General features: G+C 40.8%; 1 protein-coding gene across 1 annotated transcript in view; it reads left to right on the forward strand.

The window, feature by feature from the left end:
* Nucleotides 1–18,045, forward strand: part of CERK (ceramide kinase) — a 606,813-nt gene that overhangs the window by 526,441 nt on the left and 62,327 nt on the right. The window contains exon 12 of the mRNA XM_044087264.1: nt 15,677–15,885. Coding sequence (XP_043943199.1) covers nt 15,677–15,885 — 209 coding nt within the window. The remainder of the gene's footprint in view (nt 1–15,676; nt 15,886–18,045) is intronic.

Below are 18,045 nucleotides of genomic sequence, written 5' to 3' on the forward strand. Positions count from 1 at the left end.
ACAGAATTGAAATTGCCTACACATGGGTAAGGCCTTGCTGTGTCTAATTATGGTGACTGCCAAAAAAGCAATTATTAGAAAATGGAAATCAAAATCTAAACCAACTATACTAGAAGTAGTGAATATAATAACAGAGATAAAGCAACGAGAATTGAGATCTTTGGAAAAGGGTAGGAACAAACTACATAGGAAAAATAGGAATTATGGGATCAATACATACAAGGGAGGAATGAGGTTTAAAAGGTGGCAAGACTTAAATGAGCTATGTAATGTTTGAGTGAAAAAGATTGGTTAGATTATAAGTGATGTATAATGTTTGCAAGTGAGAATGTGACAGTATGCTTTGTGATGTAAAATGCTTGCAATTGTGGGGTTTGTTTTTATTCATATAAATGTATGATTGCCTATGTAGTAAGTGATGGTTTAATAAAGATATTTCTTGTTTAAAAAAAAACAGAACTTGAGTAATTTATTTAATGCTGCTTAGGTTATATGATATATAGAAATATACGTGAAGTAAAATGTTTGTTTTGTTAATTATAGTGTGATTACTTTTATGTGAATGTAAATGTGCCTGCCACAACAGATAATTCAGTAAAGGTGTTTGGGGGTGGGGGTGGTGGGGGATAACTATTCACCTATGCCTCAGACATGGAGTGGGGGCTTCGTATGATCACTTGAAATTTCAAGGTCACTGACCTCCCCATCAGAAGTCAAACCATGTCATCATCAAAGAGATGAGAGCTCTGATTCTGGCTCTTCAGGAATTTCACCCAATGTTCTCGCCAGGCCCCCTGAAGGTTTACACAGACAAATCCACAGTGATGTGGTATTTCAACAAGCAGTGGGCACAAAGACTTACTTTCTTTGCAGGCTGGGATCTGGACGTCTGTTAACAGCCAACTCTTCAGGCAGTGTATATTTCTTCAGAGCACAATCTAGTGGCAGACTCCTTAAGCAGGTCCAAAACACAGACTTATGAATGGATGCTTCATAGAGATGTATTTCTGGATATAGACTGTCAGTGGGGTGTTTCTCAGAGAGATCTTTTTGCCTCCCCTTTGAGCAGGCAGCTCCCTCTTTTCTGTTTGAGCGCCATGCCATCTGGAATGGAAGACAGACACCTTCTTTTCCATGGAAGGGGATGTTTCTTTATGCTTTCCCTACTCTTCCTCTATTTACAAGAGTCCTGCAGAAGATTCAGCTAGACTCCCCAAAAATCTTGCTAGTGACTCACTTTTCGCCAAGACAGCATTGGTTCCTCCTCTTAATGCGTCTGGCCAGGGGCAATCACCACAAGTTTCCTCACTGGTTGTATCGCCTCGCACAGGACAAGGGGTCACTTACCCATCCTCTCTTGTCCATTCTTCAGCTGACACTATGAGTTATAGCCTTTTAGGCACCTATATTCTGAGGATGTGCTCAGGGTTTTACAGCAGGCAAGGAAACCCTCAACCAGAAAGTCTTATGTGTCCAAATGGAAAAGATTTTCTGCCCGGTGCCATGATCATAGTCAGGACCCTTTTTCAGTGGGAGTCCCACTGGTTCTCTCTTGTATGTGTGAGTTACTCCAGTCTGGCTTGGCCTATTCTTCTGTAAAGGCCCGTTTGTCAGCTATTTCTGCCTGTCTGTCTTTGAATTATAATCACTTGTTTTCTTTTCTTGAAGTCAAACTGTTTCTTAAAGGTATCATGCACCTTGGCCTCAAAGGAAGCCTATTTCTCCTCCTTGGGACCTTAAATTTTTTTTTTTTTATATTGTAAAAATTGAAGCAAGCTCCTTTTTGAGCCTGCAGTTTCAGTTTTTCTGCAGCACTGTATTTGGAAGAAAGTCTTATTGCTTGCTGTCACTTCTGCTTGGAGGGATTTGAGCTTCAGGCTCTTATGGCAATTCCTCCTTTTTTGTTTTTTCACAGGGACAGGGTATCCCTTCGTAATAATCCTCCTTTTATGCCTAAAATTGTTAATGAGTTGTCTTTGAATAGTGTAGTACAACTCCCTTCATTGTTTCCTTCTCACTCTGCTAGTAAGAGAGTCCTGTATTCCTTGGATTTGCACAGACCGCTCTGGTATTATATGGATATAACTAAGGCTGTTCATAAGTCTGGCCACCATTTTATTTTCATCCCAGAACATTGGGTTTGGCTGTTTCTAAGCAAACCATCGCCTCTTGGATATCTAAAGTCATTTCCTTTTGTTACTCTTTTCATGCCAAGTGTTTATCTCCTTCCTTTAGAGCTCATTTCACTCAGGCTGTTGCCTCTTCTTGTGCTTTCTTCAAGGGTTTGGACTCCATTTCCATCCTTGAAGTTGCTAATTGGTCTTCAGTGCTTACCTTTACTAAGTATTCTAAATTAGATATGGTTTCTAGGGCCATCCTCCATGGGTTTGTTGAGGCTGTCCACAGCCATTCATCTCACACTTCTTTTCTTCAGCTTTTGTACTCGCTCTAAGGTAAAGAATACTGCAAAAGTGATAGAGAAGGAGATAATACAGTTGTGTAAAATCTTACCATGACAGTAGACATCCTTCTCTTCACTGTTGCAGTATTTGGGCCTTCCTTCCATCCCCTTTTTTCTTTTGTGCTTTGATTTGATTACCTTCCTGGCTGACAGTCCCTGTTTTCCATCTGCATTTTCTCCTTCTGAATGTGCATATCTTCCTTTGTCCTATGGAGACTGTTCTCTCTTGAGGCAATTCACTTCTGGGTAACTGCGTCCATACATCACCTTTGTGCCCTACAATCCTGTACGAGGAGCATACATGTCCTGTATGGCACATACAAGATCTAAAGGCTTTGGTATGCTGGGTGGATTTTCAGCTGACCTTGACTGGAGATCCCTAAAGTGAGAAATGCTGCAACAGTGAAGTGAAAGACATCAGCTGTTACAGCTGTACTTTCATTAGTGGATAGCTAGCCAAGGGTTTCATAGTTTTAGTATCATGGATAAGGAAGAAGGAGCAAATCAATGTCTAAATATAAATACTTCTGCAACTTTTGGGTCATGTGAAAGAAATCACCCACTGTTGCTTGGCAGTGTTTTATTAGATGGTGAGATGGCTTCATAGTCAGTGTACCATAACAAATATTGTCAGTGTTAGATACACATCAACAGACTTTGCAGTGGTGGGCTCTTCCAGCCAGGCTTAGCATAGGGTTGCCCTTTCTGCTGCCTGACTTGTTGGAGCTGCTGCTGGGAGTTGCTTGTATGGTAGGTTGGGAAGCCCACATGTCCTGTCACAAGAGCAAGATATGTGTGGTCCCTAACAGAGGAGCTGCACATATGTCTTGTGTAGTGTTCCTTGCCCTACAACCTCTGGAATGGGAAGTCACATCTGCTCTGATTAGACATCCAGTCCATGGTGTGGTACATGAATAAACAGGGTGGCATGCATTCATACGTCTTTCACCACCACTACTGCGGTAGGTATATATGTGTTGTTTGGGGCTATAGGTTGAAGCATCACCTTCACTACCATTCAAGTCCCAGTAGAGGTGTGTGTGTACCGAAAGATGCAGTCATCTTAATTTCCTGTCCATTCATAGAACTGGGTAATGGAGGTGTTCCTAATCAGTGTCTTCTGGGAGTAGAGCCCACCTTGTCACAATAGCATAGAATGCAGCTAAGATTCTAGATAAAGTAATATCAGAGAATGATGACTTGCTTAAATTATAGTCTTCAGATTGGAGACAGCATGTGTATGAGAAGGGCATATCAGACCATGATATGTTTGCTGAATGGTTTTAAGTAAGTGGGGACTTTGATTTTAGTCATACCCTGGTTTTATTTGATCATAATTTATTAATAAAGAAACCACACGCTGTGTCTGTAAGCCCATGTAAACTATGTTGTGTTAGAAAGGCACAAATATAGACTGTTGCAGAGTGAAATATAAGGAAAAGTTGACTTTCAAAATTTGTTATGCAGCCCCTCTAAAGATATTGTAAGGTTCTTTGTTGATAGTTTTAAGTTAGTGATGTGTACATTCTGGCTAGTACTTGATCACTAAATATGCTGGTGACATAAAGTAAGGAGTCTGTATTTTTAATCAGAGTGTAAGTACTATAAAATACCTCTAAATTATTTAGTAGTTTAGCAGAAAATAAAGGACAGCTGTGAAAAATCTTACCATGACAGTAGATGTTCTTCACTGTTGCAGTATTCTTTACTATAGGGATCTCCCGGCCAGGGCAGCCAGATGTTCAGTCAGTATGCCAAAGCCTTATGATCTTGTATGCACCATATGTTATACACAAGCTCCCCCACCCAGGATGTAGGGCATAAAAGTGTTGTACAGACAGTTACCCAGAACTGAATGGCCACAGTAGAGAGCAGTCTCCACAGGACAAAGGAGTCCATGCACATCTAGAAGGAGAAAATGCAGAAGAAGAAAAAGGGGAGACCCTCAGCCAAAAGGGAATCCAACGCAAATAAAAAAAAAACAAACAAAAGAAAGTGTGTTGGAAGGAGGAAGCGAATACTGCAACATTGAAGAGAAGGACCTCTACTGTTATTGCAAGATTTTACACAACTGTACTATGTCTTTTTATTTTACTGTTGCAGTATTTTTTACTATAGGGAGAGTAAGAAAACTCAAGAAACAGAATGGAAGGTGGAAGGCTGAGAAGACCCCTCAACAAACCTATACAAAATGGTTCTAGCAAAACCTGCTGTGGCCCTAGAAACCATATCCAACTTATAATTCTTAGTAAAGGTATGCACTGAAGACTAAATAGTGGCTTCGAGGATGGAATTGATGTCCAACCCCTTGAGGAAAGCACCAGAAGAGGTAACAGGTCTAGTGGAATGAGCTCTAACAGAAGTAGACAAATATTTGCCATGAAAAGAATAGCAAAAAGAAATTGCCTAAGATATCCAGGAGGAGATGCTGTGCTTAGAAACAGCCAAACCCAATATCCTAGGATAAAAGGAAGTAAAAAGCTGGTTAGACTTATGAATGGCATTAGTTTTATCCAAACAGTACTTAACACGTCTGTGCAAATCCATGATATGCGATTCCCTCTCACTAGCAGACTGAGGAGAATGGAAAAAGGAAGGGAGCTATACTGACTGATTCAAGGAAAACTCATTGTTTTACTTTGGCCATAAAAGAAGGATTAGTACGAAGGGACATCTTACCCTGTGACAAACCAAAAAAGAGTGAATGGTCATATGGACCTGCAGCTCAGAACCCCTCCAACCAGAAGTAAGAGCCAGCAACAAAACAGTCTTCCAGGTACACTGTTGCAAAGAAGCAGAATGTGTGGGCTGACTAGGAGACTGAGTCAATTTTTCTAAAACAGAATTAAGGTCCCAAGGAGAAGGAATAGGCTTCCTTGGAAGCCTAAGACACAAGACACCATTAAGAAGAAATTGTTTGACCTCAAAATGAGAAGCCACGGGAGGATTCCAGGGCAGACAAGCAGAAATGGCTGAAAAATGAGCCTTCACAGAAAAATAAGCTAAGCCAGACTGGAGCAACTCATACAAATAAGAGAGGAGCAAAATGACCCCCACTGAAAGAGTCCTGGTTATGACCATAGCACCAGACAGAAAATCTTTTCCATTTGAACATGTAAGATTTTCTGGTTGAGGGCTTCCTTGCCTCCTGTAAAACCCTGCGCATGTCCTCAGAAAAGGGTGCCTGAAACAGATTAAAACACTGTCACCCACAGTGTCAGGTGAAGAGTGGACAAATTGGAATGTATGAAAGACCCCTTGTCCTGTGTGAGGAGGACAACTAGTGAGGTAGCTTGTGATGATTTCTCCTGGCCAGATGCATTAAGAGAGGGAGCCAGTGCTGTCTTGGAGAAAAGGAAGTTACTAGCCAGATCTTTGGAGTGTCCAGATGAATTTTTCTGCAGGACTCTTAGAAGTAGAGGAAGAGGAGGGAAAGCATAAAGAAACTTCCCATTCCAAGGAAAAGAAAGGGTATCTGTCTTCCACCCGAGATGACTTGGCACTCTGGAACAGAAGAGAGGGAGCTGCCTGTTCAGAGGGGGCGGCAAATAGGTGTACCTGAGGAATGCCCCCCTTATGGATAGTGTCGAGAAACACGTCTCTGTGAAGCATCTATTCATGAGTCTGTGGTTTGCACCTGCTCAGAGAGCCTGCCACTAGATTGTGCTCTGAAGGAATGTATGCTGCCTGAAGAGTTAACTGATAACGGAGAGCCACCTCCCAAATCTGAAAAGCCAACCTGCTTAGGAGGTAAGATTTTGTGCCTCCCTGCTTGTTGCCATACCACATCACTGTAATGTTGTCTGTGTACATCTTTAAGGAGCCTGGAGAGAACTTGGGTTGAAATGCTTGAAGAGCCAAAATCAGAGCTCTCATCTCCTTGATGATATTATGGTCTGACTTCTGATGGGGGGCCACGACCACCCACGACCACCTGCGACATTAGTGAACAGTTGTTGAAGGGACTAGAGGCTGAAATTGCAGGCCTGGGTTCAGGGCAAACTGTTGAATCCAACACTCAAATTCCTTCTTTAGACAAGGAAGCAGAGGTACACTGAAATCCATAAGAGTGGCAATGCTGCAGTCAAATTGACTTCAGGTACCACTGAAGCTTCCATATATATGCAGTATGGTAATTGGGAGCATTGGAATAGAAGATGCCATGAATTCCAGAGCCCCAAAAAAAGTCTGTGGATGGAATGACAGTCAAACAAAGAAGAGATTGAAAGAAGGCTGTCAATGACAAAACGTTTGGAGGAGGAGGAAGGGAGGCCAACACTGGCTCTGTCTGAATCCTGCATCCCAGATACATATGATCCAGAGACAGAGTCAGGGCAGACTTTTGGAAATTGATAGTGAACTGCAGACTTTGAAGAAGAGAGATCATGAACTCCAGATCACGTAACAAGTGATTGGGAGAAGGTGCCTGAAGTAACAGGTCACCTAGAGAAGGAAAATCTGAATGCCTTGGAACCTGCAGAAAGCAATCACAGAAGTTAGGCATTTTGTGATTACCCGTGGGGTAGTAGAGAGGCCAGAGGGCAAAGCAGATAACTGAAAATGAAAGGAAGAAACAGAAAAATGTAAAAAAAACTTCCTAAAAAGAGGGTGAATAGGGATGTAAAGGTAAGCATCCTTCATATCCAAAGACACCAGAAAATCCAGGGGTAGTAAATGAGGAAACTGGGTTTGAATAGTAAGCATCCAAGAAGAGGTCACCTTGAGAAAGGTGTTGAACAGGGAGAGCCCAAGAATAGGTCTCCAGGACAGTGGGGTGTCTCATCCATTCTAACTTGCCCACTCTTCACGTGACTTTTGTGGAACTGGGAACATCCTGGAATACAAACCCTTTTTCACTTGGGAAGGGGGAACAGTTTAAATGGTTCTTTGGTTCAACAGATACCCTAGGACCTCCATGAAGTTAGGAAGTTGCTCTAGAGGAAGATAAGGAATCCCTGAAAAAATAGGGAGAGACTTCCATACCAGTAGTCTGAAGTGAGGAGAAGCCAATTTGGAAGAGAAAGGGAAAGTCAAAGGGACAAAGGAACCTGGTCTAAGAGAAAGGGTGGATTATCAAACAGAAGCAGGCTTATCAGATAAAGGAGGCTTCTGGGCCACAGAAGTCTGAAAAGCCTTAGCAGAGCAGGTCCTCCTACCACCACTCCTGCCCTTGGAGGCCTGGAGGGGTTTGCTGCAGAAAAAAGTAGATGTAGAAGGATAATTCCCCTGGAATGTATGGATAGGAGAGACAAAAATATGTTTACGGTCCTGCAAGGCTTTGCCTTTCTCTTGAAGAGACTTAAACAGGTAAGCAGCAACAGTCCCAAAAAGATGTGTATTATCCAAAGGAGCATCGACTGACTTGGCTTTAATGTCCTCAGGCAAAGGATGTTGACCAAGCCAAGAATAATGCCTCATGACAGACCCAAAAGCCATGGCCGTGAAAGAGGCATCAGCAGCATCATAACTACACTTGATAGAGTGGCGAGACACTTAAGAAGTGGAACCTAAAATAGAACCTCAAATAGGTAAGGCAGAAGATTTGCCTTTAGAATTGGGGAGGGCAGAAATAACCTGAACAAGCCTGAGCAATCAAGGTCAGAGCATACCTGGTTATGTGAGTGTGATAATTAATAGCCTTAAAGGTCAAAGTAGAATTAGTGTAAACCTTACTAATCCTCTCTGTTGCCCTACTATCCTTATCATAAGGCAAAAGTTTAGAAGAGAGCAAGAATTTGGAAGGTTTGTCAGAAGGGACTGACATCACAACAGGATCAGCAGAAGGACACTTAAAAAAATTGACAGTCCTCAGGGACCTTATAGAACCTATCATGTTTCTTAGGAGCAGGAGGCTGAGAATCAGGAGACTTGGAAGCAGCAATGAAAGTGTCGAACAAGGCAACCAACACAGGAGGAACTGCTGATGGTTTTGGAGTGTCCACCTGAAGCACCTCATAATATCTCCTCTAAGTATCAGACACTTGAGAAGAATCCCACTTAAAGTATTCCATCATGCTAGCAATTGTGTCCCCAAAGGACAATTCCTTGGAGGGAGACTCAGGGCCAATACACTTCTCATCAGAACCATAAGCCAAAGGTGAAGGCATCTGTGACGAATAGGACAAGGATCCCTCATCCGACTCTAAATCCTCATCCAAGGAATCTGATTTAATAGGCCATTTAGAAGGGGTAGAGGTCCAAGGAGAAACGGACACTGAAACCGTCAAGGAGGCTTCAGGGCCATTAAGGCAGAAATCAAGCCCTGAGTAAACACTTACCATTCCCTTTAAGGATCCTTAGGATGGACTGAAACATGCTCTGTCCTTTGTCTTTTCATTGAAGGGACATCAGCCCTAACAAAAAATGGAGGTTCTGACCCTTGATGAGATTCAATAAGAGTACCCAGAACCTCGCCCCTGACCCATATCTGCATAATCCCTGTAGGACCATCAGAAATGCTCAGCAGTGGTTCCCCCCTTGATGCCTGGAGCAAATGCCTGCAAAGCCTCAAAGATTGTGCGAAAAGATGGATCCTTGCCGGCCTCTGATTGAGTTGCAGCAGAGGAATCCGATGCAGACACAAAACAGCTTGCAAAGCTATTACCTGCTTTTAGAGGGACATTTTGGTGGAGGCTGGACAGCTAAATATTATGGCCAAGACTTTGCCTTCGTACGTAGTAGGAATATCTTGGGATTAATGGATTTTGCCATGTTACCCTAGGCTAAGTGTTTAAGTTGTTGTTTTTCCAAGATAAATGGCCAGGAAAGATAAACATCTTCTGAGTGTCTTGGGCACAAATGCCTTACAGATACTTCAAGAGATATGGTCGTGGGAAGCACCCAAACAAAAAAGATACTGTTCTTGATGATACGTATGGGGAGTCTGCCTTCCACAATGACATTTTTCCTTCTTGGGTGACAAACTGTAAGTAAGCAAAATGCAAGACCAAGGAAAAGAAAAAAAAACTCCAGTGGAGTACTTATCTGATGGCTAGGAATTCAGCACAGCAACAAGGCATTCAGATCAATGAGCAGTAATGACGTTTGGACTGGCAGCAAAGAAGTTCTGGGTAACTGTATCTGAATGTCACTTTTATACCCTATGTCCTGTGTGGGGAACATATATGTGACATAGGGCACATACAAGATCATAAGGTTCATAGGTAGGTACTAGGCTGTTGGCCCTAGGGCCTATATAAGCCTAGCCAAAAAGGTACCCTGGCTTTCGCCACCAAAGAAAATTATTTTCCTGTGCCCCTGTCGAGCAGAGCCACAGAATTGATCCCCGGGGTGAATTTCCTATTTCCCCTCCAGTCATCAAGATTTTTCTTGAAGAGTGCTAATGAGGAGCTCTGTTTGACATAGGTAGTCTGTTCCATAGTATAGGTAGTCTGTTCCAGAGTATGGGAAGTCTCTGGGACAGGAATCTATCCCTCCAGCATGTTCTGTTTATTGCAGTGACATGGTTTAGGTCCCTACAGCATGTAGTTTGGAGGGACTGGGATTTCCTTAAGTGGAGTATGTCCAACTAGCTGTGGGTTTGACATAGCTTTGTATGTTAGGCAGACATCGCCTCTGATTAGGCGATATGCGCCGAAGTAAAGCTGGAGTTTTTTGAGATGATCTCCATAGGGTATCTGTTTGAGGCCAGTAATCCTCTTTGTGACTTTGAGGCTGTGGTATACTGGCCAAAGATCAGGCTGCCCTGGGTGGAAGATCCCTATAGTAAAGAATACTGCAACAGTGAATATAGAAGGGCATTATGCTGTGAATAAAAACAGAAAATCCATTTGATTCTGAATCAAGGGAGTGAACGAGTCCTATATATGGAGTAGTTAGAATAAAAGAAGCAGATGCATATGGAACCTTAATTGTGGTGATAGATAATAATCATACTTTGCATGAACTGATGTGAAAAACATGAGAAAGGGCAAAAAAGAAAACTGAAAGCCTTGCTTACTTTTGCCTTGTGTAGAAGCTCTGTTATATTAATACCTGTACAACTTCCTTGAGACTAATTCTAGTATGTGGAACTGTTTCTACACCAACCATATGGAAGCTAGTAAAGTGAGAAACTATTGAATGTACAAAAAGTGTATATAGAAACTTGCCATAAGAATAATTAAAACTTTTTATTTGGACATGTAAGTCAATAAATACATTTTTATTGCATAAGCTTGTAAAGAAATAAATAACAGGCAAGAAAGCAAAAGCTGTCAATGTGTTCTAAGGTATGCTTATGCAAAGACGTGTGGATTAATGGCATGTCCGAAATTGTAAGGGAGGAAGTAGACATTATACCTATTAAGGAACATTGGACTGCTTTATTAGATACATGGGCGGACTGTGCTGGAAGGGAGTGGCAGGAGAAGTAGAGATATATCTCTTTGCCCTCACTTTGTGTAATGTAGTGTCCCTCCACACTTTCCAGCAGATGTGTCCAGAAGCGATTATGAAGCTGCCAGCTTCCACTCATTAACTTATTCTGATGTTCTCTGTGTGAGCAGAGAAAACTCCTTCTTGCTTCAGGCAGTGTGTTTCAAGGTGGTCCTTGCTACCTCTGACTCCTGTTTGGCTTGCAGTCTTGATTATTCCATGGTCAGAGTATGGGTTTCCATCAGTTTTGCATATTAAGACCTTATGGATAGCGGAATTGTGGCCCAGCACAGATTTTTAAGTATTTTCTAAAAATGGGTTCTACACTTTCTGTCCTGTTGATAATCCTTCTGTATCTTGGAACTTGACCTTCATGTTGAAAAGACTAGCTTATCCGCTACTTGAACTGAGTGGCTTAGCAGCTCTGAAGTTCATTTAATTGAAGATAATGCTTTGGGTGGTTATTTTTGCTCAGAGATTTTGAGTTGCCAGTCCTTATTTGTAGAGAACCCTGTTTGGTGTTTCAAAATGGCTTGATGTCCCTCATATCCAACCCTCATTTTTTTAATATAGTTTTGAAATGGTCTTTGCCATTTCATCTCTCATTTTATTCAAGAATAAGAATCCAAGAGAGCTCTTTATAACCTCAGTGCACACACAGTTCGACCTGAGTTCAGGGAGATGGTTCTCCTTTCTGGAAGTAAAAAGAGATTGGTTGCTACTAAGCAAAGTATAACTAAATGGACAGTTAATTGCACGCATTACATTCTACCACAGAGTAAAGAACTTCTCCTGTCCACTAAGATCAAAGGCAACTCTGCCAGAGGTGTGGCTGGTTAAAGTGCCTCTTTCAAAAAATGCATTCATTATACTTTTTTGCAGTATCCAGTGTTGACATTGTCTCCATACCACTATTGCATGTACTCTGATTCTAGGAGTTAGGCTTCCTTTGAAACTTTGGTGCTTGAGCACTCTACATTGTAGGCCCCCTTTGATATGATTGTCCTTTCATCACCCATTGCAGATAATGTAACAAGTTTTTAATGTTATAGCCATATTTTTCTTCCTTTATGTCTAGCTCAGTTTAATGGGAGCTGAGCAGAGGTTCATAGGCTTGAGTGAGTCTTCTGTACTGGCATATGAGAAATGGAGAGCATATGTGCCTTTGAATGTGAGAGCACAACAGTACAAAGTAGTGTGTCGAAAACATCATCTAATGCTAGCTGATACATTTTTTTTTGTTTGTTTTCCTCAGGATCAGTTTAGGGATTCGGTCAGTTATTCCATAACCCTACAATGTGTACAGAGCCACTGTTTGGTCAAATGATTGCCACAGACTAAACTCTTTCTGCAAGTCTTCCTGATTGAGGAAGTGTGGTCTTCATTCCAGATTCTGTCATTTCACTCATAGCCCACTCTAGACCAATGAACCCATGTTAAGTCTTGTTATGGAGCTTCAGTCTGTCATCCTAGCTGTTCATTTTTCAACCATACTTCAAATATCATCTTTTCATTCAAACAGTTTGATATGAAATGAGTCTTGTAAGGCACCAGACAAGGCAGAACTAGATATTTTCATTTGTACAAGGAAGTGCTGACAATATGGCATTAGAGTACACACTTTAGTAGCATTTTCCAACTAGACTCCTGTAGTGGAACACAGTAACAGCATGTGGCTTTAAGTGATTTGACCTTTAAGCACTACTGCATGTGGTGCATAAACTATTTGGCAGGATATGCATGTGGTGCATAAACTGTCAAACAATACTGATCCCCCATCCGGAAACATTTTCAGCTTCATCTTCACCAAGAAAAATACATTTAAATTATGCATCTCTGTAATCAGTAAAAAAACAAGGAATTCCAATTTCAGTGGCATCAACATTAGAAAAATGTTAGCTGCATCTATAGACTTCAGTGGGTGCACCACTGCACATGGAAGAAGGTGCTCCATTAAAGTCTAAGGACACACTGCATTTTTCCCAAGGTGACGTCACAGTAGGGAAAACTAAATTTATTTGAGCCAGGATTTTAATAAAAAATTGAAAGGTTTTAATAAAAAAAAAAAAAGCCTAAAAACTTAAGAAAGGACAAGTGTGAGGGAAAATTGTCAATATCATGCTGCATATAAAAATATTGGCAAACCATTTTAATGGGGGGAATTTAAACATTCAGCACTAAAAACTGAATATCCACACTTTGAACTTATGGCACTCCAATGCTCTTAATATGAGGAGATAATCAAGAATTAAAATAATAATTTTAGTTCATGTTATTTTACTTCTAAAGAATAGATTAGGTGCAAGAGGTGGAAATTTATTGTCATACCAAAATAAAGTCTACCTTAATGATTATTTACCAGAGGATATAGATGTGTTAGCACAGCACTGTGTAAAGAAAAATGTCTACCTATGAACAGACTGCAGCTATTTTCTGAGTGACAGCATCTTTTACAGTACCTCTTTGCAGAAAAATTGTAATAAAGTCGCATGAAACTAATGAATTTAGGTCATGATACAGTAGTAATATTTGGAAATCAAAAATAGTTACCATTTTGTGAAGCCAGCACAGTTGCTAATGTTATGGAAATTTATTTCTGTTTCATGGGGCCTGGTACTTTGGTAGCTGTCACTGGAGTTAGCCCTTGGTCTTAGCTGTCTGCAATTCGATAAGTCTCTTCAAAGGAACGCGTCTTTTCCCCTTTCTATTTTTTTTTCCACTCGGGTGTACAGTTTGATCTTTAGTGCTTTTGTATGGCAAAAATTTTGCTAGAAGCTGGCACTGTTTCCTTCCAGGTCGCACTTCTACAGGGAAAAAAAAAAAAAAATATATATATATATATATATATATATATATATATATATATATATATATATATATATATATATATATATGTATAAAATATATATATCAGTGGCAGAACAGTTAGCACACACAGCTTTGGTGCAGAAGGCTGTGGATTATATTCCCACACCGAGTAGATTGATTACTGACACTGCACTGCAGTAAATGGGGGGAGTGCTGCGCTCTCAAGTGTGTTATCCTTTGGATGAGACATTAAACTGACTTCCCCTTTGCTGAAGTAGGTGGTAGCGCTGGTGGATATAAAAGATCCTATGTCACCTGTCGAAAAAGAATAGGGGAAGTTCTCCAATGCCCTGGACAAATTTCTGCTAGTAGAATAAATACCATCTCATGCCCCCCCCCCCCCCCCGAAAAGAGGCTGGTAGCCTAGAGGGAGTAAACCCGGTCAACAAAAGATAACTAAAAATAAAATTAAATATAAATCTCACCTTATAGTCGAACGTTCCCATTAGAAGGTGAATGATCTGCACCAGTTGATTATCATGTTAGGTCATTTACTTAACAGTTAATTGACTTTTCTTCTAAGACAGCTGCAAATTGTGGTGGCTGAGTTGAAAACATGTATACTCCTAAACTGGCAAAGAATATTGCTTGTGGAAGAAGGAAAACTGCAGGAATGCAACTAGGAAAAGTCTGCTATATTTTCCCCTTTTTCTTTAAGGAGTTTTGTTTCTCCTCATGTTGTTTGATTTATTTTAATTATAAATGTTTTTCTCCCTCAACTGCCTTTCAGTCATCAGCTGTTCTGTGACCTGACTGGCACATTCATTGCTCTTGTACAAGAGCTAGTCATGGGAGGCCATAATCCTGGTAGCCAGGTTTACTGGTTGACCCTGTTCCCCTGTCATTCTAGGAACTAGTCTGCTATGACTCATGTACTCCACTTCCAGGAGTATAATTGCAGCTGTTATAAACAAATGCACAGCTTTGTGATCACACAAACTGATGAAGCTTAGTAGTCACCATAATGGATCAAGATGTGTACATTGCTCATTGGTACAATATGTTGAGCCCCCTCCCGAGCAGATGAGTACATCAGTGTCAGCAACTCACGCCCGCCCACTCTGGCTTGTTCAAAAATGCCTGATCAGTAGTTGATCCCTTGTTCTCTAGGTTGCATTCAGGGCTTTTATCACTGTGTGCCACTGAGCTGGATATATGTTTGTTTTAGACAGCTACTTTTCACGTCACATTTCTGTTCTGTAAGTGCTATTTTGTTATCTATCAAAATTTGTATTTCAGCTTAGTTTTAGCAATCAGCCATTCACTGAAACTTCTATATCTCTAATCTTAGACTGAATTGCTCTGTGAAGGATTTTATCTCCCTTCATTCTTTTATACTGTATACTTTTAAATATCTTTAAGGTCCTTAATTTGCTTTGAAAGGTCTTGAATTTCCAATGTTGTTGTCTAAAGGTATTTTATAATAGTGTTAAAAACAATGTGAACATTTTCATTTAACCTGGCGATCCATCTCCATAGATGCATTTTTTGTGGTAGTGTCCTGAAACTTTTGGAATAGTTCAGACGTGTTTATTTCAGAAAATTGTTTACATTTTGAGATGAAGATGGACAGTTTCTTGCTCTGTGGATATTTATTCAGCTTTGTACAATATTATACTTTTAATATGCCTGTCAGGAATTAACATGTTTCTGTAATCCTCACTGATGTGTTCTAAATGACTTCTCTGAAAGAGTTACTTGCAACTCGGTGGCTAGTTTGGAATCCACCATATTCCAGGTTTAATGACTGTGTGACTTAGAATGTGTCATTTAAGTTTTCTTTGTCGGGCCACTTTTAATGACTGTGTGACTTAGAATGTGTCATTTAGCTTTTCTTTGTCAGGCCACCCAGTCAGGAAGTAAGCAGAAGAAACTGACTATTCAGTAACTGAACTGTAATGTGCAAATTGTAAGTAGTAAATAAAATGAGGTATTTATATAAGTGCTAAACTGACTGTTATGTTTTTACAGTTTGACCTCACATTTGTGGAAGTGCATCGAGTTGAGAAGTTTAGATTCACACCAAAGCATTTGGAAGATGAAGACAGTGATATCAGGGACATTGGGAAGAAACTTTTTGGGCAGATCTGCAGAGATCATCCAGCCTGTGGCTGTTCTTCTATAAACAGTATTTGGAACTGTGATGGAGAAGTCTTAGATGGAGCAGCCATTGAAGTCAGGTATCTTTATTTTATTTCACATTTGTTTATCGGGAAAGCCCGACTGGGATAAGACCTATTTTCAATGGAGGCCCGGGGAGAAAAGCTCCACATATAGAAATTATACAAAACTTGTATATTTTTTGTGTGATTTCTTGTAGAAGACTTGCAGTACACCAGAATCTCAGGAAACATTTATTCATAGTCTGTGTCCTTTACATAAGGAGAGGATATATTACTTTGGATGTTGAAATTAATATAGATGAGGGAAAACAGAATTTAAGATCAAGAATTTAAAATCAAGGCTGTACAGAAAACCAACTTTTTCATACTCTTATTTGGACTGTTGCAGTTGCCATCCATTAAACCAGAAAAGATCGTGGTAAAAGGGCAGCTGGTAAGAGCTTCCAGGATGGTAACTGATGACAATGATTTTATAGCTGAAACTAATTTCATTGCAGACATGTTTAGGAGAAGGGGTTATCCTGAACATTTATTAGAGAAAGTAAATACAGAAGTTCAAACAAAAAGAGCTAATGGGATATTTAAGCCTATCTTAAATCAACAGTCCACATTTTGTGATGGTGAACATGTAATAGATGTCAGTAATGAAGGGGCAATAAGTAGAGGAGAAAAAGACTTTCTCCTTCTTCGTGACATTTAATAAAGATAGTTTAGCTGTAGTAAAAATTGTTAACTAAAAAATGGTCCCTCTTCAGTTTGGACTATATGACTGTAGAAATATTAGACGCTAAGCCATTTATAGTTTTTAAAAAGGATAGAGTGTTTAAAAATCTGCTAGAAAACAATTAGGACAAGAACATAATAACAGACTTTAACCTGGTTGATTTCTTTGAAACAGTCACCAAGGCCATTGACGAGGGGAAGGTGGTCCACACAGCCTACCTGGACCTCGCAAAAGCCTTCGATATAATACCCCACTCGGGCATTATAGATAAGCTCCCCAGCTTAAATATAAACCCCTATGTCACTAGATGGATTGCAAACTGGCTCAAGGACAGAACCCACATGGTTAGAATTGCTGGAGCCATGTCAGACTCCAAACCAGTTACAAGTGGCATCCCACAAGGCTCAGTCCTGGGACCTCTCTTGTTCGGTATATATTTCTCGGAGGTACAGGCCAACACGGAAGGACTGTGGCTGACCAAGTTCGTAGATGACTGCAAACTGGACGCCATAATCGACTCTCCAGCCGACACAAGCATCCTCCAAAAGGGCCTCATAGAAACAGACAACTGGTGCCAGAGCCATGGTCTCAAGTTAAATGCCAAAAAGTGTATAGTCTTCCCCTTTGGCACAAACAAAGTGCCCACAAATTACCACATAGGTGGTAATCCATTAAGTACAGAAGAAGTAATTAGGGACCTGGGGACCCAAGTTGATAGCAGTCTCTCATTTGACAACCACGTGGCCAAAGTGGTTAGAAAAACATTTTATGTAGCCCACCTAATCATGAAGGGATTCACATCTAGATCAGGGGAGGTCATCGTGCCTCTTTACTCATCCCTCATCAGGCCCATAATTGAGTACAATGCCCCTTTTGGGATGTACCTTGCCAGACACCTGCAGCAACTGGAAAGACCCCAAAAGTACCTCACCAAGAGTATCAAAGGGCTCAAACAGATGCCATATGCTGCCCGGTTAAAGAAACTCCAGCTCTACTCAGTGGCATACCGCCTGTTCAGAGGTGATCTGTGCCTGATGTATAAAGCCATGTCCAACCCGGAATTAATGGACATGGTGCACCTCAGAAAATCCAAATCCCATCGAGCTAGGCCGAGAGACTTGAACCTCAGCACTGAAATAAATAGGACATGCTGGAGGGACAGATTCATAACCCAGAGGCTCCCTTCACTCTGGAATAAAATCCCAGTCCAGGTTAGGCAGAGTCCCTCATTGACTCTCTTCAAGAGGAATCTTGATGAGTGGATGGGAGATCGTAGGTTTACCCTGGGTATCACTTCTGTGTCACTGTTAGACAGAGGCACAGTATACTAACCTCGAAAAAGGGCATAGCAAAATAAATTTAAAATGGGTGGCGAAAGCCAAACACATTCTGGCTAGGCTTATAAATGCCCTAGGGCAGATAGCCTAGTATGAACCTATGAACCCTCTGGGAACTTTAAACGTGGAATGTGTAGGCAGTGCCCCAATGTCATT

This window comes from Protopterus annectens, chromosome 11.part0, assembly GCF_019279795.1.
Source record: "Protopterus annectens isolate FY-2018-M chromosome 11.part0, PAN1.0, whole genome shotgun sequence".
NCBI lineage: Eukaryota > Metazoa > Chordata > Ceratodontiformes > Protopteridae > Protopterus > Protopterus annectens.